Source organism: Antennarius striatus, chromosome 12, assembly GCF_040054535.1.
Source record: "Antennarius striatus isolate MH-2024 chromosome 12, ASM4005453v1, whole genome shotgun sequence".
Lineage (NCBI taxonomy): Eukaryota > Metazoa > Chordata > Actinopteri > Lophiiformes > Antennariidae > Antennarius > Antennarius striatus.
In genome coordinates, this window is record NC_090787.1 from 2,096,428 (window position 1) to 2,115,612 (window position 19,185).

The 19,185-nt window shown below is 47.9% G+C and overlaps 1 protein-coding gene across 6 annotated transcripts; it reads right to left on the reverse strand.

Moving 5' to 3' along the window:
- Positions 1–144: 144 nt before the first annotated feature.
- pikfyve (phosphoinositide kinase, FYVE finger containing) lies at positions 145–18,546 on the reverse strand. 6 transcript variants are annotated; one of them, XM_068329111.1, is made up of 43 exons: positions 18,324–18,546; positions 16,747–16,943; positions 15,035–15,205; positions 13,731–13,840; positions 13,465–13,636; positions 13,178–13,385; positions 12,063–12,089; positions 11,771–11,860; positions 11,526–11,682; positions 10,981–11,138; positions 10,505–10,616; positions 10,216–10,363; positions 9,954–10,112; positions 9,498–9,560; positions 9,276–9,405; positions 8,893–9,073; positions 8,707–8,781; positions 8,502–8,609; positions 8,227–8,367; positions 7,378–7,504; positions 6,427–7,289; positions 5,898–6,293; positions 5,565–5,665; positions 5,413–5,484; positions 5,165–5,336; positions 4,719–4,897; positions 4,490–4,603; positions 4,098–4,206; positions 3,867–4,021; positions 3,693–3,789; positions 3,555–3,612; positions 3,343–3,474; positions 3,044–3,164; positions 2,785–2,880; positions 2,601–2,681; positions 2,393–2,487; positions 2,253–2,312; positions 1,991–2,167; positions 1,630–1,733; positions 1,436–1,564; positions 1,068–1,329; positions 913–987; positions 145–675 (listed from the first exon to the last, which is right to left on the reverse strand). In XM_068329111.1, exons 2-43 carry the CDS (start codon positions 16,928–16,930, stop codon positions 560–562), a joined length of 6,285 nt encoding a protein of 2,094 aa, XP_068185212.1. In that variant the 5' UTR covers positions 16,931–16,943; positions 18,324–18,546; the 3' UTR covers positions 145–559. The 6 variants fall into 6 exon arrangements, with proteins under 6 accessions (XP_068185212.1, XP_068185211.1, XP_068185208.1 ...); XM_068329110.1 differs by having other exon boundaries at positions 16,747–16,946; XM_068329107.1 differs by lacking the exon at positions 18,324–18,546 and adding an exon at positions 17,638–17,786 and having other exon boundaries at positions 16,747–16,946.
- Between the last annotated feature and the right edge of the window lie 639 nt (positions 18,547–19,185).

Sequence of the window (19,185 nt, forward strand, 5' to 3'; positions counted from 1 at the left end):
CTAAACCTGCAGAATCCACAGGATTATAAAATACATTATTTAAATCTCTTTTTAGGCTTGAATCCTCACTGGAGCCTCTAAATGAAGTAGTTTTTTTTTTTTTACTACTCATCACCATGGCAACAAAGAAAATGATAAAAGGGCCACAGTGTTAAAAGAACTTTTAATAGTTAACATCTCTGTACATTTACAAACTTTAAATTACACAAGTTAGCTTGTTTACCAAACTATAATCAAACTGAATGTCTTCATGTTGAACTGTTGGACTCACGGAGTTAATAAAATAAAAACCCTCTTTGAAACACGTCAGGAATCCAGAGGGGATAAATAAAACTCTGATAATACTGAAATGTTCCCCCAGTGATGGAAACATGTCGATGTGATGGCACTGCCCACGGAATGATTCTGTGCTGTGTACGAGTCATGATTTCATGTGCGCCACCGTTAAAACTTTTACTGTCCAGTGTGCTCGTGGCTCTCTGACCTCTGTCCAGGGAAAAGAATGTTTGTGCATAGAAGGTCAGAGGGCGGGGCCTAAACTGGAACACACCTGCACCGCTCAGCAGTTGATGCCCAGTCCGGTCCAGTGGTCCGGTACCATCAGGAAGTATTTGTCCATGGCCTCGCAGAAGCGAGCTCTGTACAGCTCTGGAGAAACCACAGTGGGCATCTTCCCTGAAACAATTCACAACGCTGTGTTTTAGCTCCTCGGCTCGCCCAACGACACACGAACATGTTGGCTAGTTCATTCGTTAGCAGGGTTACACAAAATCAAGCGGACAGAGCGAACAAACCTGGTAAAAGACGCTTAGCCCACAGAGCAAAGAAAGAAATCATTCTGTTTTCAGATCCAGACATGGACACGGATAAAAGGATTCTTTTTAAAGAGGAGATGGAGAGAAGAGGACCGACCTTGACCGCCCAGGATTCCAGTGGATTTGACGACCATCTCCAGTCTCTTGTCCCAGGTGAATGTCCTGATATAATCTGCACGGGACAGGAGAAGTTAAACCTCTATTGGTTCTCAGCTGCCTGACATCATCTGCAACAGACGGACGACCCCTCACCTATAATCCCGACCACCAGCTGATCGGTGGCGTCGTCGCGGCCCACAAGCAGCGAGTAGTCGATGATGAGGTGGCTGGAGAGGAAGTAGGCGTCGCTGTGGATGGCGGCTCGCAGGATGGATTTACAGTGGGAGCGGATGTAGAGCGGGTTGTCGTGGATCAGCTTCAGCAGGTTCTCGTCCAGCAGAACCACCTCGCAGCTCTCCTTCCCTGAGTCGGTCTTCACGTTACGGTTCCTCAAGGAGCCTTTGAGGTCAAACACCTACAGGAGACACCCAGAGCCTCTCAAGCTTCTTCTGCAGCAGCTTCGGATGCCTTCTTTCAGAGAAATGGTGATTTCTTTTTCCATGGAGTGCTGTGAGTCTCACCTGAGCCATCTTCCGTCCATAGAAAAGATTCTCCATCACCAGCAGGTCCAGTTTCTTCTCAGAGTTGTTTTGGGAGTTTTTGTAGCCGATCCTGTAGACACCCAGGATCTTTGCCAGCGCCGTCGGCCTCTGTGGTGCAGAACTGGTTTTAATTCAGTCAAACCCAGACAGAAACTTCTCTTAACCATACATACTTTCTGCTGCACAGCCCCCGTCATGTAGGTGAAGTAATGAGGCGCAAAGTCCAGGAAGGACTGGACCTCCAGTCTGGGCAACTGCTTGAGGATGAACCGGTCATCTGAGGAGGAAGAAGATGGAATCAGCTTTTCCTTTATGGATGTTTTTATTTCTGCAGACGTGAACCCAGATCTGGATTGAAGATCTTCGGTCTGCTGACTCGAGTTTGGATCAGGGTTTGGTTTGTTTACAGCGTGAACACGCTCTTGGTCACATCAGACTTTCAGACTGCTTACATGAGCCTTTTGCAGCTCACACACACACACACACACACACACACACACACACACACACACGTATCTGATACACAGAAGATACCTTCAGTGGCGTAGAAAATAGCTCCAGACTTCCCGCCGCGAGCCGGCCAGTTGACGCAGTGGGACAGCGAGCGAACGAAGTCCTCCTCCGGGCTCTCCAAGATCTCCTCACGCATCTTATGAAACTCCTCGGCGTAGTAGATCCGACAGTAGAACTTGGCGTTGGCGTCCGAGAATTCTACAAACCCAACAGCAGGTGAGGTGCATGAGTTTGTCGGTGACTTTTAACACGTCAGCACATATATCGGGGGGGGGGGACTCACGTAGCTCGATGTGTGGATTGAGAATCTGCTTCTTCTGTTTATCCCCCAGGTCTGCATCCTCTGCACAGCACAGCAATGAAAAGAGACGCGTTTCAGCCCACAGTGACAGTAAAGGGTTACGGTGGGGGCGGAGTTCTCACTGAGGGGGTCGGTCTCCGTGTTGCCGCGGCTCTGCTGCGATGAGGCCGACTCGCTGTGCCTGGCTGGGCTGCTCCTGGCCCGGCTCTCCGTGGAGCTGAGAGGGCAAACAACACGCCGTTTACACGCCGCATACACGTTCTTAGTGTGTTCACAAGCTAAATGCTAACACAGCAGCATCTACCACACATCAGTTAATCTCACACCTACCTGGCGCTCTGTGGATTCTCGTCCCCGCCGGAGGTCGACACCTTGGAAATGTCATCCAGAGCCGTTTTATACCTCTTGCAGCTGGAAAGCGATGCGCGACACAATGACGTCAGGTTGTTTTACGCAACAGGACATTGATGGAGCTCAGGCTGTGCTGAGGGAGACGGGGACGGGGGGGGGTCACCTGAGAGCGAAGGCTATGATGGAGCTCGGCTCTCGTTCGCACACCGCTATCGGGACTCGCTCGTATTCCTCCATCAGGTAGTGCTTGTCTGGATCACTGTCAACACAGTCGATAAGAAGAATAATAACTATGGAACCATGACAACAATAATAATAAATACTTGATTTATACAGCACACGCTTGTCTTTGTCATGGGAGACGGAATCCCGATACTAAAACTAGCCGTTTGAACGAGACTTTTTTGAATGTTTTTACTCACAAAGGGAAGGGGATGGGGTTGTAGCTGTTGCCGGGCAGGAAGTTGGCGAGGATGGCTTTCATGGTGGATTTCTCTTTCACCTGGCTGTCAGTGGATCCCAGTAAATGTCCGTCAAAGACGTCTGAGGGAAAGGAAACAGAACCGATTGTTCTTCTGATGACGGTGGTGCAGAAGAGTACAGAGCCAGACTGAACACGGTCCACATTCAGTTCTACAGGTCATGTCTGCACTTAAATGGTAGTGCTTTCTAAATGAAGAGTATGCAGTGTGTGTGTACGTGTGTGTGTGTGTGTGTGTACCCTCTGGGATGCTGACAGAGTCTTGTTCGCTGAAGGAGGGGCCAGGCGTGTTTGGTTCAGCTCCCGTTTCCCCCGGCGACGGCGGGATGACGGAGGAGGAGGCTGAGGGCAGCGTGCTGAGGTGACGCTCCTCTGTCAGGGGACACATGTGGACTGGATCAGCATCACTGGACAACAACAAACCAGAACCGGGGGGGGGGGGGTCGGCTCACCTTTGTCACCATTCTGGACCACAGGGGAGGGGTTACGCGGGGAGGACTCCAAAGTGCTCTATAAAATAAAGAATTAATGCAGGATAAGAATGGAAAGAAAGGCGTTGGCCTCCTCGGATGGAGGCCGGTGTTCCTCACCTTGCTGTCGTCGGCGTTGGTCTGTCTGTGCCTGCCGGGGCTGGGAGGGACGGACAGACGCTTCCTGCCTTTCTCCTGCTGGAACAGGTCCTGCAGCCTGGGAGGAAACGAGGTCACAGAATGAGTTCCCAAGTTTTACAATCCCGTCTGCAGCTGGTGGCCGACGCTTCTGACCTTCCGTTCCAGTACTGCAGCATCTCACACAGACTCTGTTTCTTCATCACCAGCGACTCCAGAACCACCTGCAGCTGCTGAGAAGAATCCACGCCGCAGGCCTGCAGGCGCACCTGAAGCTTTTCAGTCCAGCTCCGCAGCTCCGCCTCCTCCATCTAAAACAACACGCAGAAACTCCATCATGAGCCCACCAGAAAACGCTGAGAAGAGACGAGGCGAGGCGACACACACATCTTTCTGAGCGAAGAGATCCTCCATCTTTTCCTCACGTGTTTTACTGAAGGTGTCGGTCTTGAGGGAGGTGAGGCGGTCGTCGATGGCCAGGTACACCTGGGTCAGTCTGAGCAGAGGGAGGCAATGCGGAGGTAGAGGGGGGTCAGGTAGGATGTGAAGACAAAGATTTAACACATGACGGCATCAAATTCAACAGAAGAAGTATATATTTACATAAATCAATAGCTTTGCCCACATTTAGTTGACTTTTCTCTTTTACACAGCATTTTATTGTAATAATACAGCACAGCTCTAACATGTGATGCCCCCCATAAGTACTCAACAGGAGAGCATTCAATCGTTTTTGTCGAGCACCGACGGATTCAGCCACGTCAATGTCGGTCAGTTACTTTTGAGAGAAGTCCTTCAGATCCTGCAGCAGATTGGCTTTCGAAGGCCCCTGGTTCCTGATGAAGATCTTGGGACGAGGAAGACAAATCTCTAACAGTCTGACGAAAGTGTAACTGAGGAGGGGAGACAGGAAAACGTTGAGTCACAAACAGATCGACGACTCCATCAATGGGACCAGAAACCAAACCTGCAGTATTTTTCTACATGACGTCTAATTCAGTGACAGACCTGAAGGAAGCCACCATCTGGTTGTAAGAGAAGTACTGGTGGTAGTCCTTGTGGATGGAGTGTCCACACGGCTCGGCGTTAGCCCGCCTGGTGTACTGGTGGCCGTAGAAGCGAAGCTCTAAATATTTGGCAAAAGACATGGACCACGAGTCGTTGGACAGCGGCACCACCGGCGTCACCTTAAAAAACAGAGGGAGGAGTCGCCTGATGATCGAGGCCAGACAGACAAACAGGACCGTTCAGCCCCCGGGGGAGGAATGTGCTCTTACAGGACGCCTCCAATTTATTCTTTGCACAATTTCCTAAAGTATTCAATTATTCCAGCCTCTAATGTATTAGGAGCATTTTATAGACATCTGGTAAAGTTTATCCACAAGTCAGCACTTAAAAACACAACATTTGGTATCCGTGACGCGTGTCCGTCCTCCAGGGTCCGTCGGACCAACCTGTTTGCAGACGCGGCACCAGGAGTAGTTGAGTATCGTGTGCTGATAGCCGGGTACCGGGGAGTCCAGCTCCTTCAGTACGATCTGCACACATCCGCTGCCGTGCACAAACCGCCGGATGTGGTGCACCATGGGAGTCTCGCAGAACACACTGGGACACTGGTAGGATGGCCTGGAGGAAACACGTCTGAAGGTCAGATCTTTGACAACTTGCTATTAACATTAAGTCGGCAGCAATTCTGTTTTACCTGAAACAATACCTCTCCAAGAACACACCCAGGGAAAGGTCATTCTTGCCGTAGAACTCCATGGTGACAATCCTGTGGACGACAGCAGCAGTGACTACAGAGTGACCTCAATGAGACGGACGTGTTTATCCGCTCCGTGTGAAGAAGCGTACCACGGGCTGACGCAGGGGTTGGGCGCGTTGTTGGACTGAGCCGACGAGCTGCTGAAGAGCACACAGAGCCTCTGATGGTTGGCGGGGTTCAAGCAATCCAGCTGGGGACACATTTCAAACTCATTTCACCGTCCAACAGAACTCTTGATAATCCCAACGCTATGCTAGCTAAGCTTAAACTAGGGCAAAAAAAATTGAGACAAAAATGGGGCTTGGTTGTTTCTTTACCCTGAATGACCAATCTGAGGGGGCAAACACGGGTTAAGTCTTGTTCGGTCGGGTCTTACAGAACCCCCCGACACGCCTTAACGTGTTTTCTAAACCTGGGCTCACCTTGGGGGCCCAGCTCATCTCATTCTGCTTGTTCGGCTTCTCCTCTTCACTCTCCATCTTCACTGTTGGCCTCACTACAGAATCCCCCATCCTTATCTGGCTAATGAAGGTGTTGGGAGAGCCGAAGGGGTCGGTGGCTACCCTCTGCTGGATACGACCCCCCCTCGCCCTGTAGTCGGCTAGCATCCTGGCTAGGCTGCGGCTGCTGTTCAGCGGTTCGACGATGCAGGTGCTGGTCAGACTGTGGGAGGGCAGGATGTCGATGAGCCTCGGCTGGGGGCCGCTGTTGTTCTGCCCGCTCATCATGGAAGTGGGGGCGGACTCTTTCAAAAGCTGTCGCTTCCTACGTCCGTCAAGCTCCTTAAAATCTTTTGTGAGGAGAGGTGACAGGTAGATCTGTGGGACAAAGATCAGCATATGAACACAGATTGACAGAAAACCGTCGTCAGAAGGTTGCTGGTTGTTCAGTTCTGAGCCAATCCCAACAAATCCATCCTTGTTAAAAGGGATGGCCAACGAAGATAGGTACCTGCTCGGGGAAGTACTCCCTGCTGGGGCAGTGCATGCCGGCAGGCGTCAGGAGGAATGGCTTCTTGAACGTGATGAAGGGGGAAATGCACAGGATTATGTCTTTAAGCTCCTGCTTGAAGACGGACGAAATGGACTTGAGGTGATCGTCGGACGAGGCCACCTGCTCCGCCACAAACATCCCCGTGTCGTCCTGCAGCGGGTCCCTGAACATCCGAGGGGTCGGCGTCTCGGAATCTTCCCCGTCCTCCGTGCTGAGCGACTCCTTCTCCAGGCTCCCCTCTTCCCCCATGTCCCCCTCAGACGCGGCGATGAGGGTCTGCGAGGCCGTCTCCTCGTCTTCCTCCAGGAGGAACGGAGGAGGGACGGACAGGGACAGCGCGGGCGAGCTGGGGAACGGCGAGGAGGTCATTACCTCTGTGATCCCGGCCTCGTCGTCGACAGACGAGAGGGATTTTGTTTTCGGTTTCACTTGGAGAGCGTCTACGTCGACGTCTCTGGTGGAGGACTCCGATGGAAGGCCGTCCTCCTCGGGTTGTTCTACCAGTGAAGAGTCTTCAGCCTCTGTTCGTTTGTCCAGGATCTCTCCTTCGGTCTCTTTTCCCGTCCTTTCTCCATCCACCTCCTCTGTAGAGATTCCCTCCAGCAAGCAGGGGAAGGAGGAGCTCTGGACTAAGCTGGGGGGCATGGCGAACTCATCCATGAGGAAGGAGATCTCCAGCTGGGAGTGGTAGGCCACACACACCATCAGCCTAATGATCTCCTTCACCCTGGCCAGCTCGTACTCGGAGGCGCCACGCAGCTTGATGGAGCATCCCAGCTGAGGAGGACATCCTTCAAAGAACATCAGAGTCTTGACTTCATCTGGGAGGACACAAGAAGAGAGTCAGGGTGGAGTCAGGGTGGAGTCCAGGTGGAACGGTACGACATGACTCAGCGGTGGGTTTCTCACTGTTGGCCAGAGTGAAGGGCTGCATGTAGAACTTGTGGCACGTTCCCAGACGGGGTTTGGTGAGGAGTTGGTCCATGGACATGACCAGATCGCCCTGGGTCATGCGGCTCACCCTGTCCAACACTTGCTAAGGTGACCCCGAAGAAAAATCAAAAACTAGTTAGTGGTGGCAGAGACAACGTAGAAAGAACTGTTGTAAAAAAAAAAGAGGGACTTTAACTTTTAGTATTTTATCATTTACCCTGTCTCACTTGTACTCTTTTTTTATAAAGTCGTACTTTATTTGTTCTTTTAACAATCTGTGATGCTCTTACTGTCATATTTCTTTCTAATGTCATGTCAGCTATTACCTCTAATTCATTCTAGGTCTGTGAAGCTCTTTGATTTGCGTCAGTGCCGCAAACACACAAACCTGCCTTGTGCATATTTGTTTTTTACACTGTTGATTATCTGTTTGCTTTGCTACATTTGCTCAGGACACATTTCCATGTGTTTGTCTTAGTTTAATGTTTGCAGGATTACAGAAATTGCTAGTTAGATTTCCAAGAAACTTTGAGGAAGGATTATACGGGCTACACCCGGGATTTGTTAAAAATAACTTCTGAGACTTTTGTTGACTTTTTTCCTGAAGCTACTAAACAAAATTCAGTGGATCTTTGAAGGGGTGGGGGGGCATAAGCCAGGAGAATCCATTTTATGCTGTTCCAAGACTACTTTGTATTTTTTCTTAGCAATGCTAAGATATTTTCCTACACCTTTATTCCAGGTGTGTGTCTACGAGCGCGCTCAGTGTCGTGTAGAACCAAGAAAGCAACCAAACGTGGAGGGTTTCCCTCATCGCACACCGACCGGTTTAACGTTGATGACCAGCGTGATGCCATGCTCCAGCAGCATTTCCTGAGCGATACGAGACACCGTCTTTTCCACTAATACCAGATTGGGACGAACGTCCACGATTCGCTGCACGTAGTTCTTTAAAAACTCTCGTTCCTGGAACACAGAGGAAAACTCTTTCGTTTCAGAACGTATAGCTTATATACTTAGCTTATAAGAATGTAATACAGTACACCTGTACATTGTGGTATCTCCTACCACAGATGCTGACATCAGAGGGAGTTACTGACCTGTAGTACTATGGGGTCAATGGAGGTGAACTTGGTCTCTTCCCTGTACAGATACTCAATAGAGCACTTCAGCAGCAGAATCTTGGGGTTCTTGATGTACGAGTTCATCTGATCACAGAACAGGAAATGATTAAACCGATGCAACATGACGTACAATACCGACTACATCGACTCTCTGCGAGGATCCAACATGCATGCGTGTTACCTTCTTGTGGGCAATGCTCTTGGTGCACACGAAGCCGTTTACAACCATGGAGTCAAACTTTCTCCCTCCAGAAATCTGAAGCAGAACACTGGAAGTCACACCCAGCAGCAGCCTGACCGGCTCCTTTTACGTCTCCTCCACTTCAAATGAATGCTACACCTCGAAGCTGCAGGAATGCTGTCTGACCTTCTTGATGTGGACGAGCTGGCGGATGTCCATGTCGTCATCGCAGTTGCGGACGTCGGGACGTACCGTCTGGACCACCTGTCGGACCACAGGGACTATGATGTCCCGCCAGGACAGGGAGAGGGACTCGCTGTAGAGCAGCTGCTGCAGCAGCGCCATCATGTGGCTGTGGTTGGCCGAGCTGGAGCGGAGGAGGAGCGGCAGACGGTTCGATATTTGTGACCACAATACAGCTCATGTGTTATGTTGTTAGTTGTTCCACAGACAAGGTTACACGTGTCTGAAAACATCAGATATGCCTCCAAATGAAGACGCAGCTCTTTGCCCGCCGTCCTAGGGGACAGGTATGATGTTTAAATCACAGTGTTACAGAAGGCACTCACAGCAGCCTCTCCATGGCCTTCTTCTCCCCGTTCTCCTCTCTGAGCTGGTCCAGAGAGCTGTGGTGCCAGCCCAGAGGAGTGAACAGCATCTCCTTGGCCTTCTCCTCGACACGACGGTTGAACAGAGACTCTGTAAGATCACAGCAGCAGCAGAAATCTGGTTCGCTGAGGTAGAAGTTAGAAAATACACCATGCTGCCTGCTTAAATCAGTACGCTCCTACCCTTGATGAAGGCGTCACTGATGACAATGTTCTGTCCCCCATCTTCAGACACCAGAAATTCAGCTAGAAGAAGAAACAGAGGAGGAGAAATGGAGGAACTCATCTGTTGTTTAGTGAAGTAAACTTTGAACCGCTGACAAAGAAGTCTTGAGATAAAGACACAAAACTTTGGCAAACACAAGGGGTCAAAGTTGAACCCAGAAAAGAAAAAGAAAGAGCTAGGAGGTGCAGTCGTCCCGTTCACTTTTATTCTCTATTCCATTAACCCCCACTAACCTGTTAGCACAGATCTTACGTACGTAGTGTTAACGTACTGATTCTAGTGCTAAAGTGTAGTTTACTGTTGATCTGTGTCAAAAATGGTTTGGATCCAAATGACGTCACCGTTTTTAGACACAGAAACCACAACACAACCAGTAACTGACGGATGTTCGTATCGTCTGAGGGAATATTTACATTTCTGATCAGCGGCAGGCGACGCGTGCTTGGTTTGTTTCTTGATGTGGAAATTCACATTGTTTTGCTCCATGTTGAGGTTGATTGAGGAAGCGGAGTCGCTGTCCACTACGGACTGGAAACTACTGACAGATGTTCTTTTGCTGGGCCCGGCAGAGTCTGGACAGGAAGACAGGTCAGGGTGCTACAGCCACCAAACTAAAGCCACCCAGCATGCAGAGAGGGCTGCAGGTTCAACTCGAGCACGGAGTGCGATACGTACTGGGTGTGGCGTACTCCATGTCATCGGCGTTCTGCTCTGTGTCGCTGTCGTCAAACTTGATGTCCTTAAACCACGACGGCTCTGAATAGCCCTCCAGGGAGTTGACGCTGTCGCTGTCTGGAGAGGGGGTTTCTGAGAACTCTGTGCTCTAGAGATCAAACAAACTGTCAGCTCGGAGTGTTTGGAGTACTCTGGTGAGGCTGTTAGACTTTACTGTTATTACAACACCCCCGTTGAATCAATATCTACATGTCAGCGTGTCTTCTGGGTACAAGATGTGTGCTGCTACCTGTAGGGGGCGGTAGAGGGCGTACTCGTCCCTGAACAGCTGGTCGTGGTGAGTGACACAGTCCAGCCAGCGGCCGTCCACCAAAGCCTGACCGATGGCGATGGCCTGAGCCCTGCGGCACAGAAACATCAGACTGGAGAAACACAACAAACTGCTGGAAGATGGAAACGGAACCAAGTTTGTTTTACTGATTTAAAATTTAAACGTAAACCTGTATTCACACTCTGGAGTAGTTTCTCTTTATTTAACGTCTTTGAAGGCATTTTAAGAAATCTCCAGTGTGAAGGATATAGGGGGCAATCCGTTACCGTATAATCAAGTGAAACGGAGTGTACCCACACGGGGAGCGTCTCCTATAGGCCACCGTAGACGACGGTGGGATCAAATCTGCAACCACGACCGCACGTCCGGAAGCTGCCGATTGCATTAACACCACACAAGTGAGAAAGGAATCAATCTGTCCAATGAGGCGTTACCTGGTAGAGATGGTGCCATTCCTCAGCAGCCAGTTCACAAACTCTTTTCCCACAATGCAGTTGGGGTACGTCCTCAGCCAGTATCGGTGGTCCTGGAACTCCATCCCGGTGCTGTTGTGGCAGATTTTCTTCCACAGGTCTTTCAGCTGAGAGGAGTCCTGTAGGCATGAAACAGGAAGAAGCCATCAGGGCATTATTTGTGGTCACGGCCAGAAGCAGACATGAATTTGACATCAGATTTGAAACGACTGGATGCATTCATGTTTACACAACCTGTAGTTACAGATCATTCATCCAGAGCCGTGTTCTCGTCCACCTGATTGATTTAAGTCCTGTGAAATTTAAGTATTTTAAAAGCTTTCGCCATGTTCACAGAGCTGTCGATAACAATCAGTTCTCAGAGCCTTTCCTGGGAAAAACAGTCGCCAGACAAGAGTTGTGTAACAGCTAAGACTCGAGGTTGAAATGATCTGATCCATCAGCGTGAATAAGCCTTCTTCACACCGTCTCTGACGAAACAAGTAATGGAATGGAGAATCACCCACCAGCAGGATCTTCCTCTCCTCCTCACTGTGGTCCAGCTTGGAGCCGCTCTTGGCGCCTGACATGGCTCGGCTGGTCGGAGGGCTGACTGAGCTATCGTAGGCGGGTACCATGGATGATCCGGATCGATCCAGGGACAGGTTGGTCACGCTGGAAGACCTACGGTGCAGACAGATGGCGCCGGGTCACATGGCGCCGCTTCAAACCGCTGGGACACACTGTATTCACACTCGATCCAATGAATGACCTCTTTGCAGCAGGAGATTTGCCGATGTCTTCCTGCAGCGTCGTCAGTCTGGAACTGAGGCCGCTGCTCTGAGGTTCCTGGTGAATCATGCTAAATCCACACACACAGAAAAACATCGACTGTCGTAAGTCACGTCGACACATCCTCCGTGGTTGGCAGATTAACTTATGATCAGCAAATTTGAACATGCAGAGGACTATTTTCATAGAGCTAGAAAGCGGTGGCTTTCACCTACAGACAGCTCAAGCTCACACGGATGTGGAAAATGAATAAAACAAACACAAAGACTCACTTCTTTCTCATCCCAATAGGAGCTTTTCTACGTCAGGAGAGAGAGAGGAGACAGAATGTTTTGAGGCAGGTAAGGGAGCACACAACAGCAGCAACACAGGCATGCCCTTCTAAAATGCTAATGCGTGCATTGTCGAGTGAGCGTTTAGAGATGTCAACGAACAACCGTTTAACAACTTGCCTGTTGGGTGCAGAATAAAATCTCATTCCTGTCAGAGGCAACTTAATCAGGAAGATTAGATCAGTCAAGTCCTGAGCTCAAACAGTCATTCAAACAGATCACCTGGTTGCAGGCCTGCAGCTAATTTCTATGTACCGCAATCGTCATAAAGAGTAAGGCCTAGTCGAGGTTAATAGATACTGCACATTTAACGTGAAAATGCGATTCAGTTTTCATGATTTCTGATGGCGCAGAACTGCAAAAAGCAAACACAGATGTTTAAAAAGCGCAGAAAATAAGACAGAGAAAGAGCAAGCGTAGCTGGAAGAAGGTAAAGGGCTGTGTGTTCGTATGACACAGCAACACAGGAGTACAAAGACAGATTTGTCCCGTTTACACAGCCTGATGTTCCGCCTCTGAGCCGGTACCAGAGTGACTACATATAGGTGTGACCTGGACAGGACTGTGACCCACAAAACGTGGTTTTTGGCGGTTAGCAGCTAGCTCAAAGAAGAAGAAAATCAACTGAAAAACATCTTCGTACTGGTGGAACAGCAGGAGGTTTGGGAGCGCTTTGTAATCTGATTAGAGGGAGATCAACTGTCGTGTGTCAGAAAGGTAAACAGGTTTATTTGTCATGTTAATCTATCCTTTACAAAGCGCTGCTCAACACCAGACGCCATTCTAGACCCGGTGCTGCTATTAGAACAGCCGGTGTTCCTCCGATCTGCTCAGGAGGGTGTCACTGAGGCGCCGTTGACTGATTTCGGCGTAAAAAGAGCTGCAAAGCATTGATTTGTGTGAAGCATGACATGTGCAGGAATGCTGCAGGCGAGTCAAACCCAGTCAGAAAGTATTACAAAATTGAACTTGATTATTTCTGGATAAACTGAGCAAAGGATTAAATTGAAAACGTGTCCCTAATTTGATCTGTGACAGTAGCTGTGAGCGTTCACCTTTGCCTCATCAGGTCTTCTTCCAGGAAGATGTTCCTGCTGGCTTTCCGTCCGCCCACGGGTGTCCGAGGCTCGCTTGGCTCCGACGCACACACGGAGGAGGGAGAGTCGGACAGGGTGCTCAGGTCCTCCCCGATGGAGCCCGACTCAGCCGAATGGGCGTAGCTCAGCGCTATCTTACGGCAGTACGTACAGGCTCGCAGGTCACCTGAGCTCAGGTCAGGGCGAGTCGTTAGGTGGCGTTTTATTTGCACGCTGATCCTACGTAGACTGTGTTATAAACTTACCCGTATAGCCCATGAACTTTCCAGGGATTTCCTGGTTGCAGCAGCGGCTGCAGAAGATCTGACCACACAGGCGGCAATGATGGCGGCGGCGGAAGGTGGTGAACTTCTCATTGCAGTCGTAACACTCTTTACACTGGCTGTCTGGCATCCAGTACTGCTTCAGGTCGCTGTCCTGAAGGCAGCAACGACCACAAAAGCACCGGTTTCAGACACAGATAGATCGCGGATCATTTGAAAAAGGTCGGGGAAAGAGTGTGTGAGGTTACCTGGCTCTTTCCTTCCATGATTTCCTTTAGCCTCTTCAGCGCAGTGCGAAGCTGCACTGCCGTTCGGGGGTCATGATTGCTCAGAGGGGTCTCAGATTTCCTGCTGCCGTCTAAACATTATGTATGTAAACAGGAACACACACACCAGCAACACCACCGTTACGCAGAGCACGACTGAAAGATATTCCCTTGGTAAAAACCACAGATGACGCACAGGTTCCTCCTCCCCTCATCATTTGAACATGACAAACATTTGACAACACACTTTATCACCTGCAGTGGTTGCAAATGTATCCAAATGATAACAAGAGAGCTGGATCAGGGACAAAAACGCATTGAGTATAAATGTGAGCTTGGAAACCCTTCCTGACAAACATTAGTACCCAAGTGGCAAACATTAGGGCAAACCAAAGGAGATGTCAAACACACACACTCCCATGCGGTCACACACACGCAACTCAGTTTGCGTCAGGCCATTCTTTAGATTGTTAGAGAAAAGCTCCTTTTGTGAAAACACACACAGAGCATCCCTCACCTGGCCAATCCACTGCAATCAGAGGAGAGAGAACGCACGTTACTCACGATGCTCAGAGAGAAATACAGAAGCCTCTCATTCACTTTCTTTCCTGGTCTATCTGCTCATGATGACAGTTTTAAACACTATGGCACTGCAATATCTTTGTTTTCCTGAGGAAAATATGTGGAAAATATTACCAGGTACTGGATGAGATCCATATACAGACATGATTTTAAAATGTTTTACCTGTAACCCACCACTTCTAACAGTGTTCAGACCAACATTTAATCCAACAAGTGGGCTTAAAAACAGATTTGTCTTGGTGATCAGTCATGAAATCAATAACCTGGTCAGGAATTTATAATGTGTAATACCATATACTGATGTGACAGAGATGGTATCAGTCTGCTTTAAGTGGTGGGTCCAATTTATTTTTACTTGTCCACAAGGTTTTTACAAGAATTTTAGGACTTAAATTGAGCTTAAATAACATCAAAACAATAAATTTAGTGTATGCCAGGAATTTGATTTGTTTATTCACTGCAAATTTAAGACTTTAGAATCAACTCATAGGGTTTAAAATGACAGTCAGGTTCAAGGGAATCACTGGATTCATCAAGTTGTGACATGTCCAACCAGTTCCTAGTATGGAAGTCTGTTCACCAGCAGAAACACAAGCAGAAATATTTACCAACATCAAACTAAAACACAGATCCTTTGTGTGTGTGTGTGTGTGTGTGTGTGTGTGTGTGTGTGTGTGTGTGTGTGTGTGTGTGTGTGTGTGTACCAGAAGCACTGGAGGCCCGGCGGTGGTGGTCCTGGTGCTGCTTCCGGTGCGTCCTGGAGCCGTAGAGGGAGTGGGACGGACTGGTGGACCAGCTCCTGCGCTCTGATTGGGGGGAAGGAGACGACACAACCTGCTTCTCTGAAGCTGCTGAGGCAGCAGGACGCGCCTCCTCTGTGTACACAAGTATGACAGGAGGAGGAAGAAGAAAGAAGAGTCAAACTGTCTTTTTTACCCACAGGTATGTAATGCCTGCAGACTATGAACTTCCTCTGTGAAGCTGACCTTTGACCTATAGGATAGAAGAATTTTATCTTGTTGGGCGTCGCTGTGAAACTCGAGTTATGACTTAATGGTTGAGATCGACTGTCCAAAAACCCGCCAGGCGAGCGTCGCCCGATGAATGTCTAACACAAACCAGAGGAACCGATCCAGCAGCTGATGAAGGGCATTGAACCAAACAGAAACTGGAGACTTTGTTCAAAAACAGAAGTGAACTATTTCTACCTCTATCTCCGTCACTATATTTACACATTATGGAAATCGAAGCTCAGCAGCCTCCAGCGACGAAGCGTCAGCGAGGTTCCTGCTACCAGAGTGAGGACGGGTGACATGAGGTCCAGGCTGGGGAGTCCTCTCACATGACTGTGATGAACGGCTGGTTCACTGTTTACTGGAAGATTAACTGGAGCTGAGGCATAATGCCAAGTCAGATTCAGACTTTTTCCATAGACGCTGGACGCCTGACGGGAAGGATGACGTTTACATTTCAGTTTTTACTGTGAAATGATCTAAAATGAATGACTTTTAACGATACACTTTTCCTGTGATTCCAACCATCTGTTTTACACAGTGAGTTGTGGATAAAATTATACCACAGAGTGAGAAATGAAGAGCGGGCTGCGTCACAATTTAGTTTAAATGGAAATCACGCTCACTTACCAGCTTCCAAGAATAAAAAATGGAGACGGTCTTTTATTGTTTTGTGTATGGTGTGCTTTATGTCCTCTTCATAGCTCTCCCTATTTATGAAGAAGGCAGCAGCTGATTGGTTTAATGCATCACAGAATCAAATGTTGCATCAAATGCCCCATTTAGTGGGAACAGAGCCCGAGGCACTAACAAAGAAAATTACCACCCATTGAATCCATTGAAGTGATTCTCATTATCCCTGATGGGTATTTTAGGCTTCATTGAGCCAACTCTAGTAAAAATAAAAAAAAAGGCTCGGCTGTAACCAACAATACTTCCTGATTACAGCACCCAAACTAAACACCAGAGTCGACACTCCGAGAAAATCCATAAATCCAATGCCATGATGTCATACCCATCACTCTGATTGTCTTCTGCATAAGCAGTCAACAAACAAACAGCACCGATCACAAATAGGCTTTTAGTGAAACACAAAGCAGAGGATGTCTGTTGTCGAGCCACTTATCCAAAACCTGTCCTATAAACCACATCAGCTAAACAAACATCTACATTGCTGTGTCAAGATGAACACTAGCCTCAAAGTCTCATTAGCAGGCTTCCTTCCCAGGAGTCACTGCTTCATAACGTTTCACTGAAAGTTGTTAAAAACTTTTAAGATATCTGGTTTACAGTCATTTTACCACCGCACACAGATCTGACGCTGAGGGAACACCAAAGTTTTGGTATACTGTATCATGTTTGATACTCTGACTAAATCTTTACGCTTGTTGGGAGTCTCTGACCTTTGGTGTTGAAACGAAACAGGTTGACAAAGGAGCTGTAAGCAGAGCGAAGAGGGGGCTCATCCTGCTCTGGCGTCAGAGGTTTGAAGTGGGTGAGCTGGGAGGGGCTGGAGGGGGAAAGGACCGGCGGCTCCGCGCTCCAATCTGATGAAGAAGAGGATGAGGACTTGTCATCAGCAGCCATGTCACTGCCGGTCCTGCTGTAGAGACAAAAAAAATGTTTAAGTGCAACGGATCCGTAGAAATCACCGACCAAACAAGTGTTGCTCCTTCGCTCACTGTGAATCTCTGATCTCACCTTTTAGATTAAATATAAACTGATCTTATTCTCACTGTTTTATTACTGCTGCCATTAAAACTGTTTCACAACACAGACTGTAAATGAACAACTGCAGGAAGCTTTCAGTCAGGTCACAACACCAAATGGTATTTAGCTTCTTACTTAGGAACACATGTGATAGCTCTTAGCATTTCTTGCATGAAATGTGCCCTACAAAAAATGTTTATCATCATTATAGTCTTTTCCACTCATGAACCCAGGCAGACTAAAGTGAGAAAAAGGAACTCAACCGACTCTGTGGTAAAATGCCACAATGAGGAAGTTCAAGTTTTAGTTAGACATTTTACTTAATACAAATCAAACAACATATTGTTTTCACCAATCACAGATTTAGCTTTAGGAGAAATCTGTCTGTTTTGGGGCCTTGATCGTAGAAGGGAAAACAGAAAACTCTTTCTAACGAGCTCCAGTGAGTCATAAATAACTTTTGTCCATTCGAATCTACCAGAAAGCCATTAGTAACTGTCCTTTAAATTTATTTTTTGGTTTGTTTTTTTTAAATCCACCAACATGCCTCAAATAGACAATTTGAGGATGTCCCTTCGACTTACCGTCTGAAGAACACAGACTGCCGGTTTGCTGTGCATGCCATTCTCGATCATGTGCGGAAGGACCTGCCCGCGGCAGCGTCACGCTGCCCAGCCGGTCATGTGACCACAACAGGCCGCAGCGTGACTGTGTGGACCCGACCCACATCGAGACCAAACCAGCCGGCGTGTGTCACGCAGTACGTGACCACGCAGTGTATGTGTAATGTTTAACATCATTCTACGTGGGCTGTGCTGGTAAATGGCGGGTTACGACTCCCCCAGGGGTGTAACGACTGACAGCAGCATCGTAGATGTTAGCGCATCACGTCTTGCGTCACAGCCGGACAGCAAATTGGATTAAACTGTCAAGTTCGACCTGCTAGCATTCAATTAAAAGCCCTTTGTAAATACTAATTAAATGTTTACGTCAACGTTCTTTGCTATGTGCGATATTCGCCTACAGTCACGCAGTTTGTCATAAACTAAGCGTCTTTTTTTTTTTTTTTTTTTTAGCGGAAACCGCTTGAAAAACGAAATATTTCACTTGCTAACATTAGCCAGCTACCGTAGCTACCGCTACCGGCTGAACAGCTGTACACAAGCGCTTTGACGTTAGCCTCTTATGCTAGCTAGCCGGTAGCCTACAACAACCTTCTTCGCGTAGCTGAGACGTAAAACACGAATGAGAGTGAAATGAGGATAATCACCTGCTCACTGCTTGAGTATGACATCAATGATGAAGAACTCCGACTTCGCAGACATCCACATGTAAATAAAACACCAGAAAACGCCGACTACCGTATTACTTTTTTTTAGTAAAGGATGTTGAGGACATGACCCGCCCTCGTCTGTCACAGATTGGTGAAGACCGGTAAATGGTGTTGGTTTGATTGGTTCAAAGAAAGGCAATCAGCTGTATTATTGGGCAGGGTTATGTCTTTCGCCATTCTGGAAAAGAATATTGCCAGATAACGCTTCCGCTATTTAGGAAGTCTTGACGAATCGAACCATCAATAACCTCTGGTAGATGGACGTTAACAGAAAAAAAAGGCACAATAGGTCAAATTCAGAAATATCGATTGATGGCGTCACACATGGAATAGATATGGGGTTTTTTTCATATTTAAAATAAAAGATAAGGTTGCGTTCCTTAGGTCATAAAAATACGAAATATAATTTTGTGGGATCTTGAATGTTTAAGTTACTGTATATCAGAATCTGTCACATTTCATGGGGAAAAGTTATTCCATGTGGGTGTGCTGTACATACCCACACAACCCTTCTAACTTCAAACAAGTTGTTCCTTATTTGTTTGAAGTGTCAAAATCTGCAAGTAATTATGACGTTTGAAATTGTGATATTAATAACACATAATCAACGATTTAACAAGATTTTAGAGATCAAATACAGTAGCTGATTTGTTGGGAGTTCAAACATAAGTCCAGGTTTACATTTTGCCTGATGACCACTTAACGGGTTAAAAAAAAAACCTCAAAATTTCTTGCTTCTGATTGGTCATCTGGTTTTAAGCCACGCCTCAGAGCCGTTGACGGAAGCGCGGCGCACTTT